Here is a 21089-nt window from a genome sequence, read left to right on the forward strand (position 1 = left end):
AGACAAAACTATGGTGGTTGAGGACTTTAGTGATTTCAGGGTTTTTTATGTTTGTGTTGATGATATACTGTATGCACTTGAGCAGCCTTAATAAGTTTTTGTTTTGGGTACATATGTTATACACATATGCAGTGTATTTGTGTGTGTGTGTACAGTGCTGCTTTGTGAATGATTCATGAAACAGTATTTTCAATTACAGTTAATCTTTCTTTCCCCACAGTTATTCAGAAAAATCTTTGCTATTAGCTACTTTGTACATTTCCTGATGATGTTTTGCTGAAAATTATACAAAACATTTCAGCCTTTTGATGGTTCTGTGAGCTGTTTATATAATTTCCATTCTTTTCTTATAGTGCTCTTCTCACATGTGCAGTAAGTGTAGCACTTTCCCCATTAGCTGCTCACCTTAAATGATACAACGGAAAGTTGTATATGTACTACAATCTAGCCATGGCCCTAATCCTGGAAATATTTACACATGAGAAGAACTTTACAAACATGAGTAGTCCCATTGAGTTCAATATGGCTGTTTATGTGTATATTTGGAGGATTGGGTCCTTAGTCAACGGCCCCAATTACAATATAGTTAAAACAGAAGACCCGGTTGCAATATGGTTAAAATTTGTAGCAAGGAAATCTAATCATATTTTTATCATTAGTCTAAAGTGTGTTTAAAAATCATTTCAGTTCAGTGCATGTGCATGAAGTGTGATTTGCAAAAACTCAAAACTCACCCGAATCACAAGGCACCTCTATTAAATGAGTACTTCTTGACCAATTTCAACTTTCCACAGTTAGAGCAGTTTTGTAGCTAGAGCTGTTTCAAAAAAGTTCAAAAGAATTTTAAAAAAAATTAAAACAATAGGGAAAATGTATTTTTTTGACTATCCTCCTACTCTAATGCCTAAAGAATTTTTTGATCATAATTATAAAAAAAATTGTCAATCAGAGATGAAGATTAAAAAATATCAGCATGAAAGTTTCTGAAAGTTATGAAACAACTGAAAACAGGAGGTTAGAATGGAAACTCAACTATAGTGAAAAGAAAAGGAGTACTTGTGGCACCTTAGAGACTAACCAATTTATTGTCCAGTCTGCTGTTTCGACCTTCAGGAGGAGTCCATCTAGAATCCCTCTTTCTGTAGTGTTGGCAGGGAGACCTCTGTGGATTAGTATGTTGTAAGTACTCCTTTTCTTTTTGCGAATACAGACTAACACGGCTGTTCCTCTGAAACCTGTCAACTATAGTGGTCACTAGTCCCACAACCCCTAAGCCTACACACACAAAAGACCCTCCATTTTCTGTGCATGTTATACGTACAGAAAAATATGTAAACCTTGTGTAGATACGCATCCACGGGTCCCAGTTGCTAAAGTAGCCACTATTTCTGGGTGCTTCAGTTTTGGGTGTGCAACTTGAGACAGGCAGGGCCTAATGTTTCAGAGGCTCCTAAATGGAGCTGTGGGTTTTCAGCACCTTTGCAAACCGGGTCCCTGCGGGGGAGGTCGGGGAGTTCCGAAGTGGGGCGCCCACAGCTAGTGGCCATTTGAAAACGCTGCCCACCGTCTGCAGCACGCCCCCCCCCGCCCCGCAACGTCCAGTGTGGTACACCAGCAGTGTGACACTGTCTGTGGGCCCGGTGTGCAGCCACAGGCTATCTGTCGAGTAGCCAGTAAGGGGCGCTGGGCCGCAGGTTTGCGTTGCAGAGGGAGCCGGCTGCGGATCACCTGCAGCAGCGGGGGAGCCGAGCAGCTCCGCCCTCCCCCCCCCGCAGTGAATCACATCCCTCCTCTTCCAGGCACTGGCACTGAGGAGATCGGGCAGCGCCGTCAACCCGCTGCGGAGAGAGAGCGAGACCGGCACAGCGGGGCTGGGGCTGCTGGCTCCGGGGCGCTCCCACTTCCCCCAGTCCGGCGCGGGGCCGCGCGTGAGCTTCTCCCCCCGCTGCAGCCCCGCCAGCCCGGGCACCGCCGCCGGGCGAGAGGGGGAGCCATGGCCGAAGGGGGCGAGGGCGAGGACGAGATACAGTTCCTGCGAACTGTAAGCACCGCGCGCTCCGGGGAGCTGTGGGGCGCGCGGGGGAGGGGGATAGGTGTGGTGGTGGTGGTGGGGGGGCAGCCAAGGGGGAGCGTGCGCCTTGCACTGGGAGCGTGCGCCTTGCACTGGTTTGAGGGGGGCTCCCTGAGCCGTGCCTATGCGGGGGCCGAGGGGTGCCTGGCGCGCGTGGGAAGGGTGGGGAAGAACCTGGCATGCCCGGAGCTGGGAGGGACTAGGGGGAGCTTATGTCCTGCAAGCGTCGTGCCTATGCAGGGGCTGAGGGGGAGCTTGAGCCTTGTGCCCACGGTGCTGGGGAAGCCCCACTCCCCGGGGGGAGTTGGGGGGGGCTGGGAGAGCCTTGCCGGGAATTCCCCTTCTGCCCCATCTCTCGCCGGCTCTCCCGGGCGCGCACACGCGCCGCGGCAGAAAACCAGAACGCGTCGCCGTGCACTGAGCGGTGTCGGGGTGCATGTGTGTGGGGGCAGCGGAGGGCTCGCTCCGGGGAGCCGCGGCCCGCCTTGCGTGGTGGTTGGAAGGAGAGAAGTGTTGGGGCTGGGCTGGGTGGCTGGCCGGGTGCCTGCGTGGGAATGCAGCGCGAGGGAGCAGCCATGGCTCTCAGCTGTGCGTTAGCAATGCGGTGACAATTAAAAGTAACGTGCGCGGTGGCTTTGGCTCGCCTGTGGTTACTCCTGGATTGAGCCCCGAGGCAGGGCAGGCTCTTGCTAGCGGACAATTGGAGAATGAGTGGTGCCGGGCAAGGCAGCATCACAGGCTCGGCAGCAACACCGTTTCCCCCTAAGTATCTTTCAGCGCTCCCCTTCCACCCTCTGACTTGTTCTGTACACTGCAGATACTAACCAAGCAGCAGTGCTCAGCCTCAAAGCTGCAACTGTAGTGCCTATTGCAAAAACAAAATGAAAAGCAGAAACACCCCCTGCTCACAAAAAAACCGAACAACTGCAGGCATTATCATCACTGAAGGTGGATTAGTACTTACATCTTTTCACAAACATCCTTTTTTTTCTTCTTTTGCTTTTTAAATGCAGTACATTTTAAAGTGCCCAAGCATTTCTTCCCTCAGTTTGGCTCTGTATTATGAATGCTGATTATGCTTATTTTGGACTATTTCTCATCAACCACTGCCTTTATTCACCTCATGCACCATCTCCCAAGTGCTATTTATACACGAAGTCCTAGCAAGTTTTACAAATAGGTGTTTTTGAATATTGCTATACACAAATATTTAGGTAGTTTTGAGAGCAGTGTAGACTTTGCATATGTGGAGACATTGAAACTGTATGGTGTAGCTTAAACTTCATTTTTCTTTTTATTTAGCACAGTCACATTTTGAAAACATTTTTGATTTGTGACAAGTAATGAGAAAAAGGTGCGTGGGAAAAAAGGAGAAACAACTCAAGTAGCTGGTATATGGCAGAGCATGTTTGTATCATTTTTCAACATTGTGAAGGCTGGTTTGGATAATTCTCTTATTACATTGTCTGCTTCAAACTGGATTCATTAAAAGAATAATCTACTCTAAATATTTTTTGAATCCATCAAAACATCCGGTCTTGTTGAGAGTACAATTGTTATGCAATGTTGAAAAAGGGAACACAAAACTGTCCACTTTTTTTCTTGTTAATATTATGTGGCATGTACTGCAGTCCTGGCAAATAGATTTGAGTTTGCTTTTCAGCTTTCTCTGAAAGAAGATATGGCTTCACAGTCTGTGAGAGTTTGGTTGTTGTTTCCTGGTGCTAAAATTGGTACAAATATTTTGGAAGAGCTGTGCACTTACAGGTTTACTGCAGGTTTAAATGTTAAGTTTAGCTCATGGAGGTGTTATCTGAAATGCTAAATGGGGAAATGGAAGCAATGTGCATGCTAATGTCACACTATGTACATATAGGGTAATGTTAAAAACTACAGACCCTGACAGGAGCAGCTCATTACGTAAAAGAACTCTTCTGATAACGGATGTCCTGCTGTCAATAAAGAGGCAATCCTAGCCTGGGATTATCCTTTAAAAATTCTTAGAATGTTGGCCTGGTAAGAAAATGACCTTGAAGAAGGTGGCAATTTGGAGAAGTGGGAAGTTTTTTGATGGAGGGATTTAGACATACAGATAAAAAGGGCATTAGACATTTCCTTTTTTTGTGAAGTTTTGAATTACCAATCTAAAATTGTTTCTATATGGTGACCTGCCTTAATCCTCAATCTACCCCTTTCCCTCCCCTGTACACTTGCGCTGGGAACATTTGTATGAAAAGAGATGGAAAACTCATTTGTTTTTTAAATACTAAACAGGCTTCACCCTAATGTCTTAGTCAATTGTTTGCAATTTTTGACTAACCTCCCAGGGCTCAATATTTCATTTGTAATACTTTCTACATGGGATTGATAAAATATTTAGTTTGCGAACTGAATATTTCCTGATAATGAATGCAATTTGGGTGTCTTTATTTTTAATCAATTGGTTATTAGGGATAGAGGGGTGTATTAATGGTTTGGTAGATAAAACATACCATGAAGGACCTAGTCTGTGATCCTCTGTAAAATGCTTTTCTGTGTTCAGGTAATTCCATAGCAGATAATAATCTATAAACCCCACTACACTTCAGTTAGCATTCTTTGCACACTGCTGTATACAATCACTGCTGCATTTTTAAAAGTCACTTTTTAGATGAAATTGGAAAGGTTCTGCAGCATAAATGAAGTTTTGCATTGGAATGTCAGTATCATATGTTAGACATTTTATATTTAAAGAGAGAAAATTGGGGTTTTAGTCTTTACAAGTACAGTTTTCCCACTGATTTTTTTTTTAAATTATTTTTTTACATTCAACTAGTAAATTGAGTTTGTGTGTGTCCCCTATATTGATCTATATTTTTGTGTTCCTTTCCTCTCTAGTCTCTCCTACTTCGTCTAATCTCCCTGTTTTTCTTTGTTTGCTACCTCTTCTTTGGACAAGATGGCTGCATGCATGGCTCCCTGCAAAACTTCTGCTGGTGTGGATTCTTGATTCCTTTTGCAACAAGTCTGATACATCCCATTTAGAGAGGAGAATGTAACCTTTTATTGCCTTGAGTCGCTGGAAGAGCAATGCTAAAATTGCTTTAGAATCCTTGAGACATGGACTAGAATGCTGCTTCTGTATCATTAGGCTAGTCCTCAGGGAAATGTTTTTTAGCCCTATGAATTTCACACCTCAGCATGGACGGTGTTCAGACTCATAACTTTGTTTAACATTCCATTTGGTAATAATCTTATATTAGATATATAATTTTCAGCCAGAAACAAACTCCTCTTTTCTGGCTCCCCTCATCAAATGCATGCATGCAGTTGCTTGTGCCCCGCATGGATTTGATGGGAGGGGGGAGAGCCCCCATCTGTATTAATCCTTGTTAATGTTAAGAAACAAAAGAGCATGCATAGTACAAAATAAACATCCACATGTCAGTCTTTACATTCAAGAATATAAACTGTTTATAGCTCATAACAGTTAGAAATAACATGAAATTCTTTACCAGAATGTATAATTTGTCTGAAATAAAAGTAATTCAGACTTCCAGGGAAGAAGAACAGGAAATCTTTTCATATTAACAATCAGACTCCTTCCATAATACATATGTGAAAAGGCTGATCTTCTTGGTACAAACCTGGACTAGAGTTGCCAGTTTTGGTTGGAGGTATTCGTGGAGGTTTTATCACATGACAAGCTTTAATTAAAGATTAATCTTTAATTCCTGGAGACTCCAGGACACTCCTGGAGGGTTGACAACCCTAACCTGGACTCTCTAAAACCATCATAGGAAAGACCTATGGAACAGAGCTATAAACTATCACTGGAACCAAGCTAATCTTAAACTTTCAAGAGGGCGCTAGGTAACTGTATCCTTTGTATTGGATAAAGATGCTTTCAGGCTTTCCAACGCCATCACCTCCTGAATTTGATTTAACCTGTGATGTAAACAAAGTTTGGGAGCAATCATATGTCTAAAGTAGGGGGTAATTATGTTGTAATTTAAATGTTCCCAAGGAGCCTCCCCAAAAGCAATAGGGATGACTTTGGTGGGATATCAAGTTCTGTAGCATTTTGTAAAGTTTGAGCTAGATTCTTCTTTCAGATATTTGTAACAGGACACAATTACAACACATGGAAACAAAACCAGCAGTGCTGCAACCCCTCTCAACAGGCTGCAAGGCAGCTAATATCAATATGCTTGTAATAACGGTGATACCTAAAAGAAAAAGATAACAACCCGAGCAAATCTCTTTTCTCAAGATCTAACGGAATCATCTCTTTGAAGAATTGCAGGGTTATGAACTTAGTGAGGGCATTTGTGCCACAATGTTTAAGCCGTAACATCTCTTTTCCTTCCAAGCACGTGCCCGGGGTGGATAATGGCATAGCGGATGGCCTGTCTTGTTTTCAGTTCAACAGATTGCGGAGGGCTTGTACCAGGCAGGAGCTAGTGACGAACTTGAGTAGATCCTGCCGGTGCTATGGAACCTTGGCATATCAGATTGGCGGTGGCATGCAGATCCTTGGCTCTGGGTACATGGCTCAGCTATGAAGAAAGTTGTAAAAAGTTCTTCCAATTTCAGGATCTGGAATGCTGGTCACTTATATGGCCCATCAGGAAGGGGTGGGTGCTGCAGTACATGTCATTTGCAACCCAGTTGTAGGAGTCCTCAATGATCCTTGCATAGTGCAAGGGGCAACTGAGTTCATTTGGGAGGATGGGGGTTCACCTATCAAACTTGTGTGGGGGGGGCAGGTCATGTTTTGGGCTGCTATACAAAAGGCTATTGGAAGATGTTTGTTCTGACTGGGTTGTGGGGGTGGTGGCCAAGGTAATTGCTGGCACCTCCTTGTGGCGGATGTCAATGCAAGTACTCCATAGGGAAAGCATCCAGTGACCAGATAAATGGCCTGGTAAAGGACTTAAAAAGGAGGTGCTGGTTGAAGGGATGGAACAGTGGGGGATTTGGAGCTCCTATGGTTGGAACGGCAGGGAGCCAAACCCCCTTTCTTATAGCCCACCTTATAGCTATGAGTTGGGGGTGGATGGTAAGGTCCCGGCAATGGATTTTTCTGGAGGGACCGGGATGGAAAAATGAGGGGGAGATGGTGGAAGCCCCCTGGGTAATTACGGAATAAATAGGGGGTTACCTACATTGTACATGTTTATCTGCCGGGTAGTACCAGACATCTAATAATGAAGTTGCGGCCTGATTAAATCCATATCAAGTGTCTCCTGTCCTTCTTTCGATATAGCTGGTCAATGGAATCTGTGTGTTCCACTCAGTGTTCCACTCTTTACTTAGCCTGCCTTCATTTTGTTGAAAGGGTAATTAGAAATGAAGTAGTATGTTTGTCTTTTAAAAAAAATAAATCTGTTGCTTCTCATTTCCCACCTGAATTTATAGTTCTCCAGTATAGCTCTCAATCTGCCAGTGCCAAAATGTGAAATAGGCCCTTAAAAAGTGTGACAGGGATGCAAAATCAGAGACACAGTTTAAAAAGTACTTCAACAGGAAGCGTGAAATTATGCAGGATTCACTTTTTAAGCATGAATAAAGTACTTTATTACTTCACTGTCAAAATTTAACAATTTGTAACATCATGACAGTAGGAGACCACTAGGTTTTGTGTGGATTTAAGTTTGAGTCTAAAAGAGTGCCATGCCCAGTAACATTTGAGGGCTACAACACCAAGTATTTCAAGATCACATTGGCCTCTATTCAGGAAATTCCTTTCCAGGACAGCAATTAAATGAGATTTAAAGTGAAGCACATACTTAAGTTATGTACTAAAGTGCTGTCCTGAATTGAGGTCTTTCTTTCACAGTAACCACTGTGGAAATACAGGGAAGATAAACAACAGGAGCTGATGCGATCTTCAAGATCTTGCCTTCATGTAAATTGTTACAGATAATAAAAAGGAAAATAAACATGAGCTGAATTTCTTCTAAGTGTATCCTAGAGTGGAAAGCAGTAGTACTGCATTATTTTTCTATAGTGCTTTTCATATACCAGGTATCTTCAAGTGGTTTATGATGATGACTTAGATTCTGGTTGTTGCAGTGACCATGTGTAAAAACACAGCCACATATATACACTCAGCAAACCTTTCAAAAACAGCCTTGGGTGTTCGAACCAGTTTTATTGAGAGAGTACATTGAGCAGAACACTCTTGTCAATTTTTAAAAGGTACCTTTTATGACTCACAATATGTGACTCCTGGATATTCACCGGAGACTGTTATGAAGGACCACAGATCAGCATCTCATAAAAGGGATGGAATGGCTAGCATTGCAATGTATCCACCTTCCTCCTTCCAATACTGCACTGCAGTGTCAGCACTAAATATGAGCTCAGATTCTGATTTGGAATTGAGCTGAATGGACTATAAGTAGTGAACAACTTATCCAACAAATTTAGCCCTCTTTTTGTTTGTGAACTATATGCAAAAAATACCTTGATTTCTTACAAACTGGTTCAAGTATTTGAACACTTGATGTGAATATTGGAATATTCTTACTGGACCATACCAGTGATCAATCTACTTCACTGCCTTATGTGTCAGAGTTGCCTTTATCAGCTGCTTCAAAGAGAGGTTCAAGAAAGTTGCTTTCCAATCCTCATCAGTTAGTTGACTAATGTCCTGAGGCATGAGGATTTCTATTCCTTTTAATATATAAATATATTTTAAAATCTGCCATGTATGGAGTTCATTGTTGGATCAAGGGCTTGGGTGGGGCTTCTCACAGGAGTTAAAAGCTATAGGATTTAAAAGAACTCTACTAGCTTGTAAATTAGTCGGTTTCAAAATATGAGTTTAATACAGTTTCAGTATTACATCTGCTTATGAGTTCCCCTGCCAAGTGTTGTGGTTTTACACAGTCACCTATCATTTTTTTTAAAAGTTGGTTTTCTCACCTCTGTTGCTGTATGAAAGGTACACACAAAGGTCCTGGTTCAGAAAAGTACTTAAGGTGCTTTTTTGCATAAGGATAGATTTAAGCATATGCTTAAGTGCTTTTCTGAATCAGGACCAAAGAGGGGAAACTGACTAGATGGGGAAACATTGAAAATGACTCTACACAAAGTGATGTCAAATGTACAAGTAAAATAAACTAAAAAAATACAGATTTTTTTTCTATAATTTTTCAGTTACAGGTGTTACTTGTTACAATAGTAGATTAAACAATGTCAGGCAGGAAACGTAAGTTTATGTTGTTCCTTTCAAATTACTTCTAAAATATTGCTTGAATTTCCTGAATTGACTAAGTCATTTGGGGTTTGGATTTGGTTTTGTGAGGGGTGTCTGAGAGTGTTTGGGAGAGAGGGGGATGGCATCTTTGCAATCACTCAAAACTGGACCTTGTTATAATTTCTAATAAAAATGGAGTGATTCAAATTGGATTTTTTGTCCATTGTTTCAATATTGTTAATGATTGAGCAGTTTTCGCTAAGCTTTAAAATTAATTCATCCTAATGAAATGTGTGAGAGGAGTTCAGATTTGTCTTGGTGTGACTTTGTTTCAGTTTGACTGGCTGGTGATGAAACAAGTCGGTAGTGTTCTTCCTGCAGTGTGCAATTGTGCCTCTCTAAATCTTACTTTGCTGATTTGTACACAAAACCAGCCATCTGTCTCCATTTCACTCAGCAAATATTTAATAGCAGATGCTGTAATGAGGTCTCATATTATGAAGATCCATTAACTACCACAAAAATACACCATGGTATATTTATTAGTCTATTATGAGGTATTGACATAAATCATTAACATTAACCTACACTATGAACAAAATACACCTTGTGATATAGTGTCACTGCTTTTAATGTTTGTTTTGCTTACTAATTTGTAAAATATATTAAGTTGCAGTGGGTCTTACAGTCAGCATGAGTTAGTGACGTTCTATTATATGTATTAAGAGTAAAATTTGGTTCAGTTGAAGTCAATGGCAAAACTCTTATTGACTTCAGTAGAGCTAGGATTTCAACCTAAGACTCTTGTTTGCAGGCAGAATGCCTAGAAATGTACTCACAGTACTTATTATTCTATAAATATAATCTCAATTCTGGCAAATCCAATAAACATACCATGGAAAGACCCCAAATCTGCCAATATGGATTGATGAGATTTCTTTTATGGCTTATCTGATGAATCCCTTAGTGCAGCAGTTCTGGGAAAATTAAGCTGTATATGTTTTCAGAGATGGATTTCCCTTTCACTGGTAAAGTGGAAGTAAAAACAGAGCAATTTTATTTGTGTTTTGAAAAGTTAAGAGGTTGATCCTGTACCATCAAAGTCAATGGGAATTTTGCTGTTGACTACAATGTAAGAAAGATCAGACCCTTAAATCTTGTCCGGAGGTAATAAATAACTTTTTGGGGTGATATTTTGCAGACTTGGTTTCTGTGCAGAGGACAATGTTTTTAAGCATGAGGAAAAAGGTCAGGGCCACTTTTCAGAATGAGTGGAATGGAAATAAAAAATCACAAGTATTGGAGTGGTTAAGCCATGAATTGGTTTCCTTGTACCTCCAGTACTGATGCATCTGTGCCGCTGTAAGATCTCTCATGTAGCTGCTGGGTGCTGATGTGAGAGGACTCTCCCATCAATATAATTAAACCACCCCCAGTGAGCACTGGTAGCTATGTCGGCAGGGGAAGCTCTCCTGCCAACATAGCACTGTGCACACTGCCACTTATGCTGGCAAAACTTATGGTGGTCAGGGGATGTGTTTTTTCACACCCCTGAGTGACATAAGTTTTGCCGACATAAGTGGTAGTGTAGACATGGCCTTGGTGTCTACCTTTTGAGGAACAGAATGGGGTGGAAAGAAAAGAGAGGCACTGACACTACTCATTTTCTTAAATTTTTAGGGTGGGGGTGGGGGGATGGAGCTGTACAAGGAAATTAGCTCATAGCTGATCTTTTAAAAGTACTCACCAAGGTAAGGGCTTTTCTACACTACAAAGTTAGTCAATGTAAGGTAGCTTATGTCAACCTAACTATGGAGGCGTACATGCTACAATGCTCCTTCCGCTGCTCTAATTCACCTGCTACACCAAGCTAATAAAACCCCCTGGACAAGAGGCATAGTGCTTAGGATGATGTAGTTAGAGCGACACAGTCTCAGTGTGGACACTGTGTCGCTTGCATCGACCTATGTGGCCTCCAGAAGGTGTTGCACAATGCCCACCATGACCGCTCTGGTCACTGTTTTGAACTCTTCTGCCTTGTAGCCAGGTACACAGATATGTGTTCTTTTCCTTTTAAAGCCCCAGGAAGTTTTGAAATTGCTCTTCCTGTTTGCTCGGAGTGGAGGACTAACAAAACTACTGTCCAGCTGAGCATGCCAGCTCCGTGCAGAAAACTCACTCCTGCCTGGAGTGCACCAGAGGCGGTGGATCTCCTGGGTCTGTGGGGAGAGGAGGCTGTGCAATTACAGCTCCGCTGCAGCCGCAGAAACGATATCTGTGGCCAGATCGCTCGGGGCATGGAGAAGAAGGGCTATTACAGCGACACATGGCAGAGCCATGTAAAAAATCAAGGAGCTTAGGCAGGTATACTGGAAGGCAAGAAAGGCAAATAGTCGCTCTAGTGTGGAGCCACAGACATGCTGCTTCTAAAAGGAGCTGCACAGCATCATCGGTGGTGACTCCATCTCCACTGCCAAGAGCCCCATGGATACTTCAGGGGGTGAGGGGGGACTGGAGTCCCTAGCCACTGGAGTGAACCCTGAGGATGACATGCTGGATGAGGAAATGGAGGCAGAACAGGAGGGGGGGCAGACAACAGGGAGATCTGGTGGTGTGGGGAGCCAGGACCTCCTTCCGACTCCAGAGCCATCTAGCTACTCCCAGCAGTCCAGCTGTGCTGAGCCTAATGCAGGGGAGGAAACCTCTGGTAAGTACTCAGTTTGCTTCAATACTGCAGGGACGCATCTGTTCACGTACTGCTTTTTTAATCAGGCTTGAAGAGATAGTGAAATAACCAGTATGGGTACAGTTGCTATTTGTTTCTCATTCCCCTGTACAGCTAGGCAGAGGGGGCCTCCAGAAAAGTTTGTTTATGCACACTGGGATGTCACGTGAATCCTCCATAGAGATCTCTAGGAAACTTTCTTGGAGGTAATCTTTAGTCCTCTGCTGAAGGTCTCTTGGGAAGCCTGTCTTGTTTCTTCCTCCATGGTAGGACACTTTCCCGCGCCATTTGGCAATTACTTCAGCAGACACTATTGCAGCACACAGGCTAGCAGCATTTGGACCCAGTCTGCAGCCACACTCATGCAGAAGTGCTCCCTTGCAGTCTTGATTACCCTCACGAGTGAGATACTAGCTACAGTTACCACTGGCCCAGGAAAATGGTGCTAGTATTCAGTACAATAATCCAGTGCAATCCCCCTGCCCCATGTCCCAATTTATCCCCAGTGCCAGTATTTAATACAATAGCCCTATGTGCTTGTACTGATAATCCAGTGCTACCCCCACCTCTGATTTGTCCCAATTCATCCCCTTCTCCCCCTCCCCTCATGGGCCATACTTACCACGGCTGAGGCTACCACTGTACTCTGACTTTCAAGGGAAAGTGAGAAAGTTGTTCTTGTAATTTGTTTGGATCCAGTGTTGGAAGTGCACTGACAATAGGACCTCTGTCCATTGTTTCTTTAGCAGCTGCAGATGTGGCCTTGAAGGTCTCTTCATGCACACTGGCGGAGTGGCTCGGCTAGATCAGGAGAAGAAAGAACAGGTCTAAGGAAGACATGTTCCAGGAGGTGCTGCAATCAATGAGAAAATGTGGAGGGATACTGAGGAAAGGAAGCAGGGCCAGGGCCAGATGATAATGTTGCTCAGGGAGCAAACAGACACGTTGCAGCCGCTGACTGAATTTCAGGCTGAACACATCTGTGCTCGCCTCCTCTTGCAGCCCATAGAGAACTGCATTTCAGGACCTCCCGACAACCTTCCCCCATTCCACATATCCTCTGTGGCTGCAGCAGTACCCCAGGCACTCCACCCCATGGGAGATCATGCACAATGACAGCAGGACAGACACCCCGCTGTGAGAGCCTCATTGGCATATGTGCTTGAGAATTCAGTGTCCCTTCCCCTTTAAAGATACTTTTCCTTGTGTGTATGACATTTACCTCAGCATGACATTGGTATGTTTGGATGGGTGTGGAATAAAAATCAATTTATGGAAAGTGACTGAATCTTTATTATTCTCCAACACATGGTAACTGCTGCTGACATTGACAGACAGTGGCAATAGGTGCATTTGTAGTGCACACACAGCAATCATTACAAGGTTCATACCACGGTGGAAAAAACTAGTGTCAGACTCAACATATTACAGCAACACATATTACTGTGGCTCATCATTAAAATGCTCCTTCAAAGACTCTCTGATCTGAATAGCTCCCCTTTGAGCCCCTCTAATAGCCCTGGTATCTAGTTGCTCAAAATCAGCAGACAACCATTCAATTTTCACGTGTCACCCCTGGGGAAACTTCTCCCACTTTGCTTCACAGATACTATGAAGTGCACAGCAGGCAGCTATGCCCAGGGGGATATCGCCATCACTGAGGTCGCCTGCTGAGGAGACAGCACCGGTGACCCTTAAGTTACCAAAGGCACATTCAGCAGTCATTCTGCAGCTACTGAGCCTGTTGTTAAAGCGCTCCTGCTGAGCCAGTCATGAGCCATGGGAGCAAGGGATAGGCTGGGTCTCTCAGGATCACTGTTGGCATTTCCACATCCCCAATGGTAATCCTCTGGTCTGGAAAGAAAGCCCCCTGCTTGCAGCTTTCTGTACAGGCCTGTGTTCCTAAAGATGTGTGCATCATGCACCTTCCCTAACCAGCCCATGTTGATATCGGTGAAATGACCCTGGTGATCCACCAGTGCTTGCAATACCATAGAAAAGTAGTCCTTTCTGTTGATGTACTCCATCACAGAAGAACATAAGAATGGCCATACTGGGTCAGACCAAAGGTCCATCCAGCCCAGTATCCTGTCTACCGACAGTGGCCAACGCCAGGTGCCCCAGAGGGAGTGAACCTAACAGGTAATGATCTAGTGATCTCTCTCCTGCCATCCATCTCCACCCTCTGACAAACAGAAGCAAGGGACACCATTCCTTACCCATCCTGGCTAATAGCCATTAATGGACATAACCTCCATGAATTTATCTAGTTCTCTTTTAAACCCTGTTATAGTCCTAGCCTTCACAACCTCCTCAAGCAAGGAGTTCCACAGGTTGACTGTGCGCTGAGTGAAGAAGAACTTCCTTTTATTTGTTTTAAACCTGCTACCCATTAATTTCATTTGGTAGCCCCGAGTTCTTATATTATGGGAACAAGTAAATAACTTTTCCTTGTTCACTTTCTCCACCCTACTCATGATTTTATATACCTCTATCGTATCCCCCTTAGTCTCCTCTTTTCCAAGCTGAAAAGTCCTAGCCTCTTTAATCTCTCCTCATATGGGACCCGTTCCAAACCCCTAATCATTTTAGTTGCCCTTTTCTGAACCTTTTCTAATGCCAGTACATCTTTTTTGTGATGAGGGGACCACATCTGTACGCAGTATTCAAGATGTGAGCGTACCATGGATTTATATAAGGGCAATAAGATATTCTCCGTCTTATTCTCTATCCCTTTTTTAATGATTCCTAACATCCCATTCGCTTTTTTGACTGCCGCTGCACACTGCGTGGATGTCTTCAGAGAACTATCCACGATGACTCCAAGATCTTTCTCCTGATTAGTTGTAGCTAAATTAGCCCCCATCATATTGTATGTATAGTTGGGGTTATTTTTTTCCAATGTGCATTACTTTACATTTATCCACATTAATTTTCATTTGCCATTTTGTTGCCCAATCACTTAGTTTTGTAAGATCTTTTTGAAGTTCTTCACAGTCTGCTTTGGTCTTAACTATCTTGAGCAGTTTAGTATCATCTGCAAACTTTGCCACCTCACTGTTTACCCCTTTCTCCAGATCATTTATGAATAAGTTGAATAGGATTGGTCCTAGGACTGACCCTTGGGGAACACCACTAGTTACCCCTCTCCATTCTGAAAATTTACCATTTATTCCTACCCTTTGTTCCCTGTCTCTTAACCAGTTCTCAGTCCATGAAAGGATCTTCCCTCTTATCCCAGGGAAACTTAATTTACGTAAGAGCCTTTGGTGAGGGACCTTGTCAAAGGCTTTCTGGAAATCTAAGTACACTATGTCCACTGGATCCCCCTTGTCCACATGTTTGTTGACCCCCTCAAAGAACGCTAATAGATTAGTAAGATATGATCTCCCTTTACAGAAACCATGTTGACTTTTGTGCAACAATTTGTGTTCTTCTATGTGTCTGACAATTTTATTCTTTACTATTGTTTCCACTAATTTGCCCGGTACTGACGTTAGACTTACCGGTCTGTAATTACCAAGATCACCTCTAGAGCCCTTCTTAAATATTGGCGTTACATTAGTTATCTTCCAGTCATTGGGTACAGTAGCTGATTTAAAGGACAGGTTACAAACCATAGTTAATAGTTCTGCAGTTTCACATTTTTGACTGCCGCTGCACACTGCGTGGATGTCTTCAGAGAACTATCCACGATGACTCCAAGATCTTTCTCCTGATTAGTTGTAGCTAAATTAGCCCCCATCATATTGTATGTATAGTTGGGGTTATTTTTTTCCAATGTGCATTATTTTACATTTATCCACATTAATTTTCATTTGCCATTTTGTTGCCCAATCACTTAGTTTTGTGAGATTGGTCTGTAATTACCAAGATCACCTCTAGAGCCCTTCTTAAATATTGGTGTTACATTAGTTATCTTCCAGTCATTGGGTACAGTAGCTGATTTAAAGGACAGGTTACAAACCATAGTTAATAGTTCTGCAGTTTCACATTTTTGACTGCCGCTGCACACTGCGTGGATGTCTTCAGAGAACTATCCACGATGACTCCAAGATCTTTCTCCTGATTAGATGTAGCTAAATTAGCCCCCATCATATTGTATGTATAGTTTGAGTTTTTCAGAACTCGTGGGTGGATGCCATCTGGTCCCGGTGACTTGTTACTGTTAAGTTTCTCAATTAATTCCAAAACCTCCTCTAGTGACACTTCAATCCGTGACAGTTCCTCAGATTTGTCACCTATAAAAGACTGCTCAGGTTTGGGAATCTCCCTAACATCCTCAGCCATGAAGACTGAAGCAAAGAATTCATTTAGTTTCTCTGCAATGACTTTATCATCTTTAAGTGCTCCTTTTGTAGCTCATAGACTCATAGATATTAAGGTCAGAAGGGACCATTATGATCATCTAGTCCGACCTCCTGCACAATGCAGGCCACAGAATCTCACCCACCCACTCCTGCAATAAACCTCTCACCTATGTCTGAGCTATTGAAATCCTCAAATCATGGTTTAAAGACTTCAAAGTGCAGAGAATCCTCCAGCAAGTGACCCGTGCCCCATGCTACAGAGGAAGGCGAAAAACCTCCAGGGCCTCTTCCAATCTGCCCTGGCGGAAAATTCCTTCCCGACCCCAAATATAGCGATCAGCTGAACCCTGAGCATGTGGGCAAGTCACCAGCCAGATACCCAGGAAGGAATTCTCTGTAGTAACTCAGATCCCACCCCATCTAACATCCCATCACAGGCCATTTGGCCTATTTACCATGAATAGTTAAAGATCAATTAATTGCCAAAATCATGTTATCCCATCATACCATCTCCTCCATAAACTTATCAAGTTTAATCTTGAAGCCAGATAGGTCTTTTGCCTCCACTGCTTCCCTTGGAAGGCTATTCCAAAACTTCACTCCTCTGGTGGTTAGAAATCTTTGTCTAATTTCAAGTCTAAACTTCCTGATGGCCAGTTTATATCCATTTGTTCTTGTGTCCACATTGGTACTGAGCTTAAATAATTCTTCTCCCTCTCCGGTATTTATCCCTCTGATGTATTTATAGAGAGCAATCATATCTCCCCTCAACCTTCTTTTGGTTAGGCTAAACAAGCCAAGCTCCTTGAGGCTCCTTTCATAAGACAGGTTTTCCATTCCTCGAATCATCCTAGTAGCCTTTCTCTGTACCTGTTCCAGTTTGAATTCATCCTTGTTAAACATGGGAGACCAGAACTGCACACAGTATTCCAGATGAGGTCTCACCAGTGCCTTGTATAACGGTACTAACACCTCCTTATCTCTACAGGAAATACCTCTCCTGATGCATCCCAAGACCGCATTAGCTTTTTTCACGGCCATATCACACTGGCAGCTCATAGTCATCCTGTGGTCAACCAATACTCCAAGGTCCTCCTCCTCCTCCATTATTTCTAATTGATGCGTCCCCAGCTTATAACAAATTCTTGTTATTAATCCCTAAATGCATAACCTTACACTTCTCACTATTAAATTTCATCCTATTACTATAACTCCAGTTTACACGGTCATCCAGATCCTCCTGTATGATATCCTGGTCCTTCTCTAAATTGGCAATACCTCCCAGCTTTGTATCATCTGCAGACTTTATTAGCACATTCCCACTTTTTGTGCCGAGGTCATTAATAAAAAGATTAAATAGATTGGTCCCAAAACCGATTCCTGAGGAACTCCGCTGGTAACCTCCCTCCAGCCTGACAGTTCACCTTTCAGTATGACCCGCTGTACTCTCCCCTTTAACCAATTCCTCATCCACCTTTCAGTTTTCATATTGATCCCCATCTTTTCCAATTTAACTGATAATTCCCCATGTGGCACCGTATCAAACACCTTACTGAAATCTAGGTAAATTAGATCCACTAAATATCCTTTGTCTAAAAAATCTGCTACTTTCTCAAAGAAGGAGATCAGGTTGGTTTGGCACGATCTACCTTTTGTAAAACCATGTTGTATTTTGTCCCATTTACCATTGACCTCAATGTCCTTAACTACTTTCTCCTTCAAAATTTTTCTCGATCGTCCAGAGGCCCCACTGGTTGTTTAGCAGGCTTCCTGCTTCTGACGTACTTAAAAAACGTTCTGTTATTACTTTTGAGTTTTTGTCTAGCTGTTCTTCAAACTCCTTTTTGGCTTTTCATATTACATTTTTACATTTAATTTGGCAGTGTTTATGCTCCTTTCTATTTACCTCACTAGGATTTGACTTCCACTTTTTAAAAGATGCCTTTTTATCTCTCACTGCTTCTTTTACATGGTTGTTAAGCCATGGTGGCTCATTTTTAGTTCTTTTACTGTGTTTTTTAATTTGGGGTATACATTTAAGTTGAGCCTCTATTATGGTGTCTTTGAAAAGTGCCCATGCAGCTTACAGGGATTTCACTCTAGTCACTGTACTTTTTAATTTCTGTTTAACTAACCTCCTCATTTTTGCATAGTTACCCTTTCTGAAATTAAATGCCACAGTGTTGGGCTGTTGAGGTGTTCCACCCACAGGAGTGTTAAATGTTATTAAATCATGGTCACTATTTCCAAACGGTCCTGTTATAGTTACCTCTTGGACCAGATCCTGCACTCCACGCAGGACTAGATTGAGAGTTGCCTCTCCCCTTGTGGGTTCCTGTACTAACTGCTCCAAGAAGCAGTCATTTAAAGTATCGAGAAATTTTGTCTCTGCATTTCGTCCTGGGGTGACATGTACCTAGTCAATATGGAGATAATTGAAATCCCCCACTACTATTGAGTTTTTTATTTTGATAGCCTCTCTAATCTCCCTTAGCATTTCATCATCACTATCACTGTCCTGGTCAGGTGGTTGATAATAGATCCCTACTGTTATATTCTTATTAGAGCATGGAATTACTATCCATAGAGTATTACTACCACAAGGTGGTCTGGGGCCAAAATAGGGATATGCATGCCATCTATCGCCACACCACAGTTAGGGAACCCCATTGCTGCAAAGCCATCCACTAATTCATGTACATTGCCCAGAGTCACAGTTCTTTGTAGCAGGAGGCGATTAATGTCCCTGTACACATGCATCACAGCAACCCCCCTAGCTGATTTCCCAACTCCAAACTGATTTGCAACTAATTGGTAGCAGTCTGGTGTTGCGAGCTTTCACACTGCGATTGCCACTCGCTTCTCCGCTCCCAGTGCAGCTCTCTTACACAGGTGGGCAGGGGTGAGCTTTGCATGCAGTTCCAGGAAGGTGGCTTTGCACATCTGAAAATTCTGCAGTCCATACCTGCATAACTATGCGATCCCACCACTCAGTGCTTGTTTCTCAAGCCGAGAACTGACGGTCCACCATGTGCAGCTGCTCCGTGAGATTGCTCAGCAATCTTAAATTGTTTCTTTCTATGGCACAGAGCAAGGGAGACACGAAGGCATCATCATCAGACTCGTAGCTCATAAAATACTACAGGATCAGGTGTGTTGTGTTCATAATGCTCACCACAGTACTGGAAAGCAGTGAAGGATCCAGGCTTTCTGACAGAGTTGGTGAGTGCGCAGGTTATAGAGGGTTGTTGAAAAGTGGCGCAAAATAGGAAGCCCATAGAATGAGGGGATGGAGAAAACTGCATCATGGGATGCTGAAACTGCCCCCAGGAGGCTTTGCAAACCCTTCCCAAAACCCCCTCCGGCAGATGGTGGCGAGTTGCGTAGTGGGATAGCTACCCTTGGTACACCGTTCTCTATGTTGATGCAAGAGCTGCTGCTACTGTGGACGCACTCCACTGACACAAGGAGCATAGTGTGGACATGCAACAGCGGTTTAATTACAGCGGTGGCTGTACGTCGACCTAACTTAAGTCGACATAACTCTGTAGTGTAGTAATGGCCTCACTGAGCTATTTGACTGTTTCCTGGAGCACTGAGGGGGGAAGCTAAATAGTCCAGAAGCCCTGATTAGTATATATCTTTTCAAAGAACACGTCTATATTACAAACATACAGATTTCATATAGGTCTAGCTTTTCTCCTTAAGTCATGTGGATATCTGCGTGTACCTGTTAGAAGGCATTAATATCCTTGTAAATCTCTCATGAAATCTTGAAAGAATATTCAGACATCATTTCTGAGTGAGAAAGAGAATATGAAAAATATGGAGTTCATAGCTATGATCATTCCTGAAAAATATCAAACTAAAAAAAAAGTTAGTAAAAGGGTTGGAAAAAGTAAAAGCCACTGAAGATTTTCAGTCTTGACATCTTGCAAGTTCCTTTTATGATTTTGTCAAAACTTAAGAAAAGCCCTGTGATCAGATGTAATGAATAAAATCATAAATCTTCAAGGGAATTGGTCTGGGTTTGGTGAAGAAGTAGGGCTGAAAATTGATTTTAGTATGTGAAGTTAGTTTCTCCATCATTCAAACAGTCGGAAAAAGCCTGTGCTAAATCTTCCTTCATTGTAGACAAAGGGGAAAGGATTACTTTCACTTCCCAAACTAACTGTGCTCAGTAAATTCTCTCATTAGTTGTGTGAGAATAGACTCATGTAGCTTTTGTGTTTGTCTTAACATTGTTGCTATCTCTGGTCTCTATTCTGCCCTTACTTATGAGACCTATAGTAAGTTCATGTAAACTTAAACATTTAAGCCACATTGGGGTGTTTCAGCAGTATACTTCACGTGACAGCAGTATTTGACTGCTTTCAAAATGGAATGCCTGTTGCCTGATGAAATGTATACATCATAGAAATGGATCAAAGAATAGGCAAGAGGGGGTTAGCTGCCCAAACTGAAATTTTTACAGTAATTTAGATTAATTGCCCTTAAAATTGCCATCATAACAAAATAGAGCTATTGCAGTATTCTCTAGCTGTAGGGAATACCACAGTGATGATATCAAGAACACAAGTGGAACATTTTTATGGGAAGTCACTGTCTGTGTGTCTTAACAGAAAAAAATGATGACTACCCAAAAAATAGTGTAGGCCAACAGTGATGCAAAGCAGCTTTGGTAGTAGTGTAATTTTATATATTTGTTTTATAAAACCACTGGTAATCTTGAATGCCGATAAGTTGATAATTGTATAATAATTCATTTATTTTGATATCTCTTGCTTTTCCTTATGT

At 42.6% G+C, this 21089-nt stretch overlaps 1 protein-coding gene across 18 annotated transcripts in view; it reads left to right on the top strand.

Moving 5' to 3' along the window:
• Positions 1–1802: 1802 nt before the first annotated feature.
• RYR2 (ryanodine receptor 2) overlaps positions 1803–21089 on the top strand; it is a 719935-nt gene continuing 700648 nt past the window's right edge. For all 18 annotated transcript variants that reach the window (XM_075126918.1, XM_075126917.1, XM_075126921.1 and 15 more), the window contains exon 1: positions 1803–2041. In XM_075126918.1, the coding sequence (XP_074983019.1) occupies positions 1994–2041 (48 nt within the window). In that variant the 5' untranslated portion in view covers positions 1803–1993. The remainder of the gene's footprint in view (positions 2042–21089) is intronic.

The sequence above is a fragment of the Caretta caretta genome, chromosome 3 (genome assembly GCF_965140235.1).
Source record: "Caretta caretta isolate rCarCar2 chromosome 3, rCarCar1.hap1, whole genome shotgun sequence".
Classification (NCBI taxonomy): Eukaryota; Metazoa; Chordata; order Testudines; family Cheloniidae; genus Caretta; species Caretta caretta.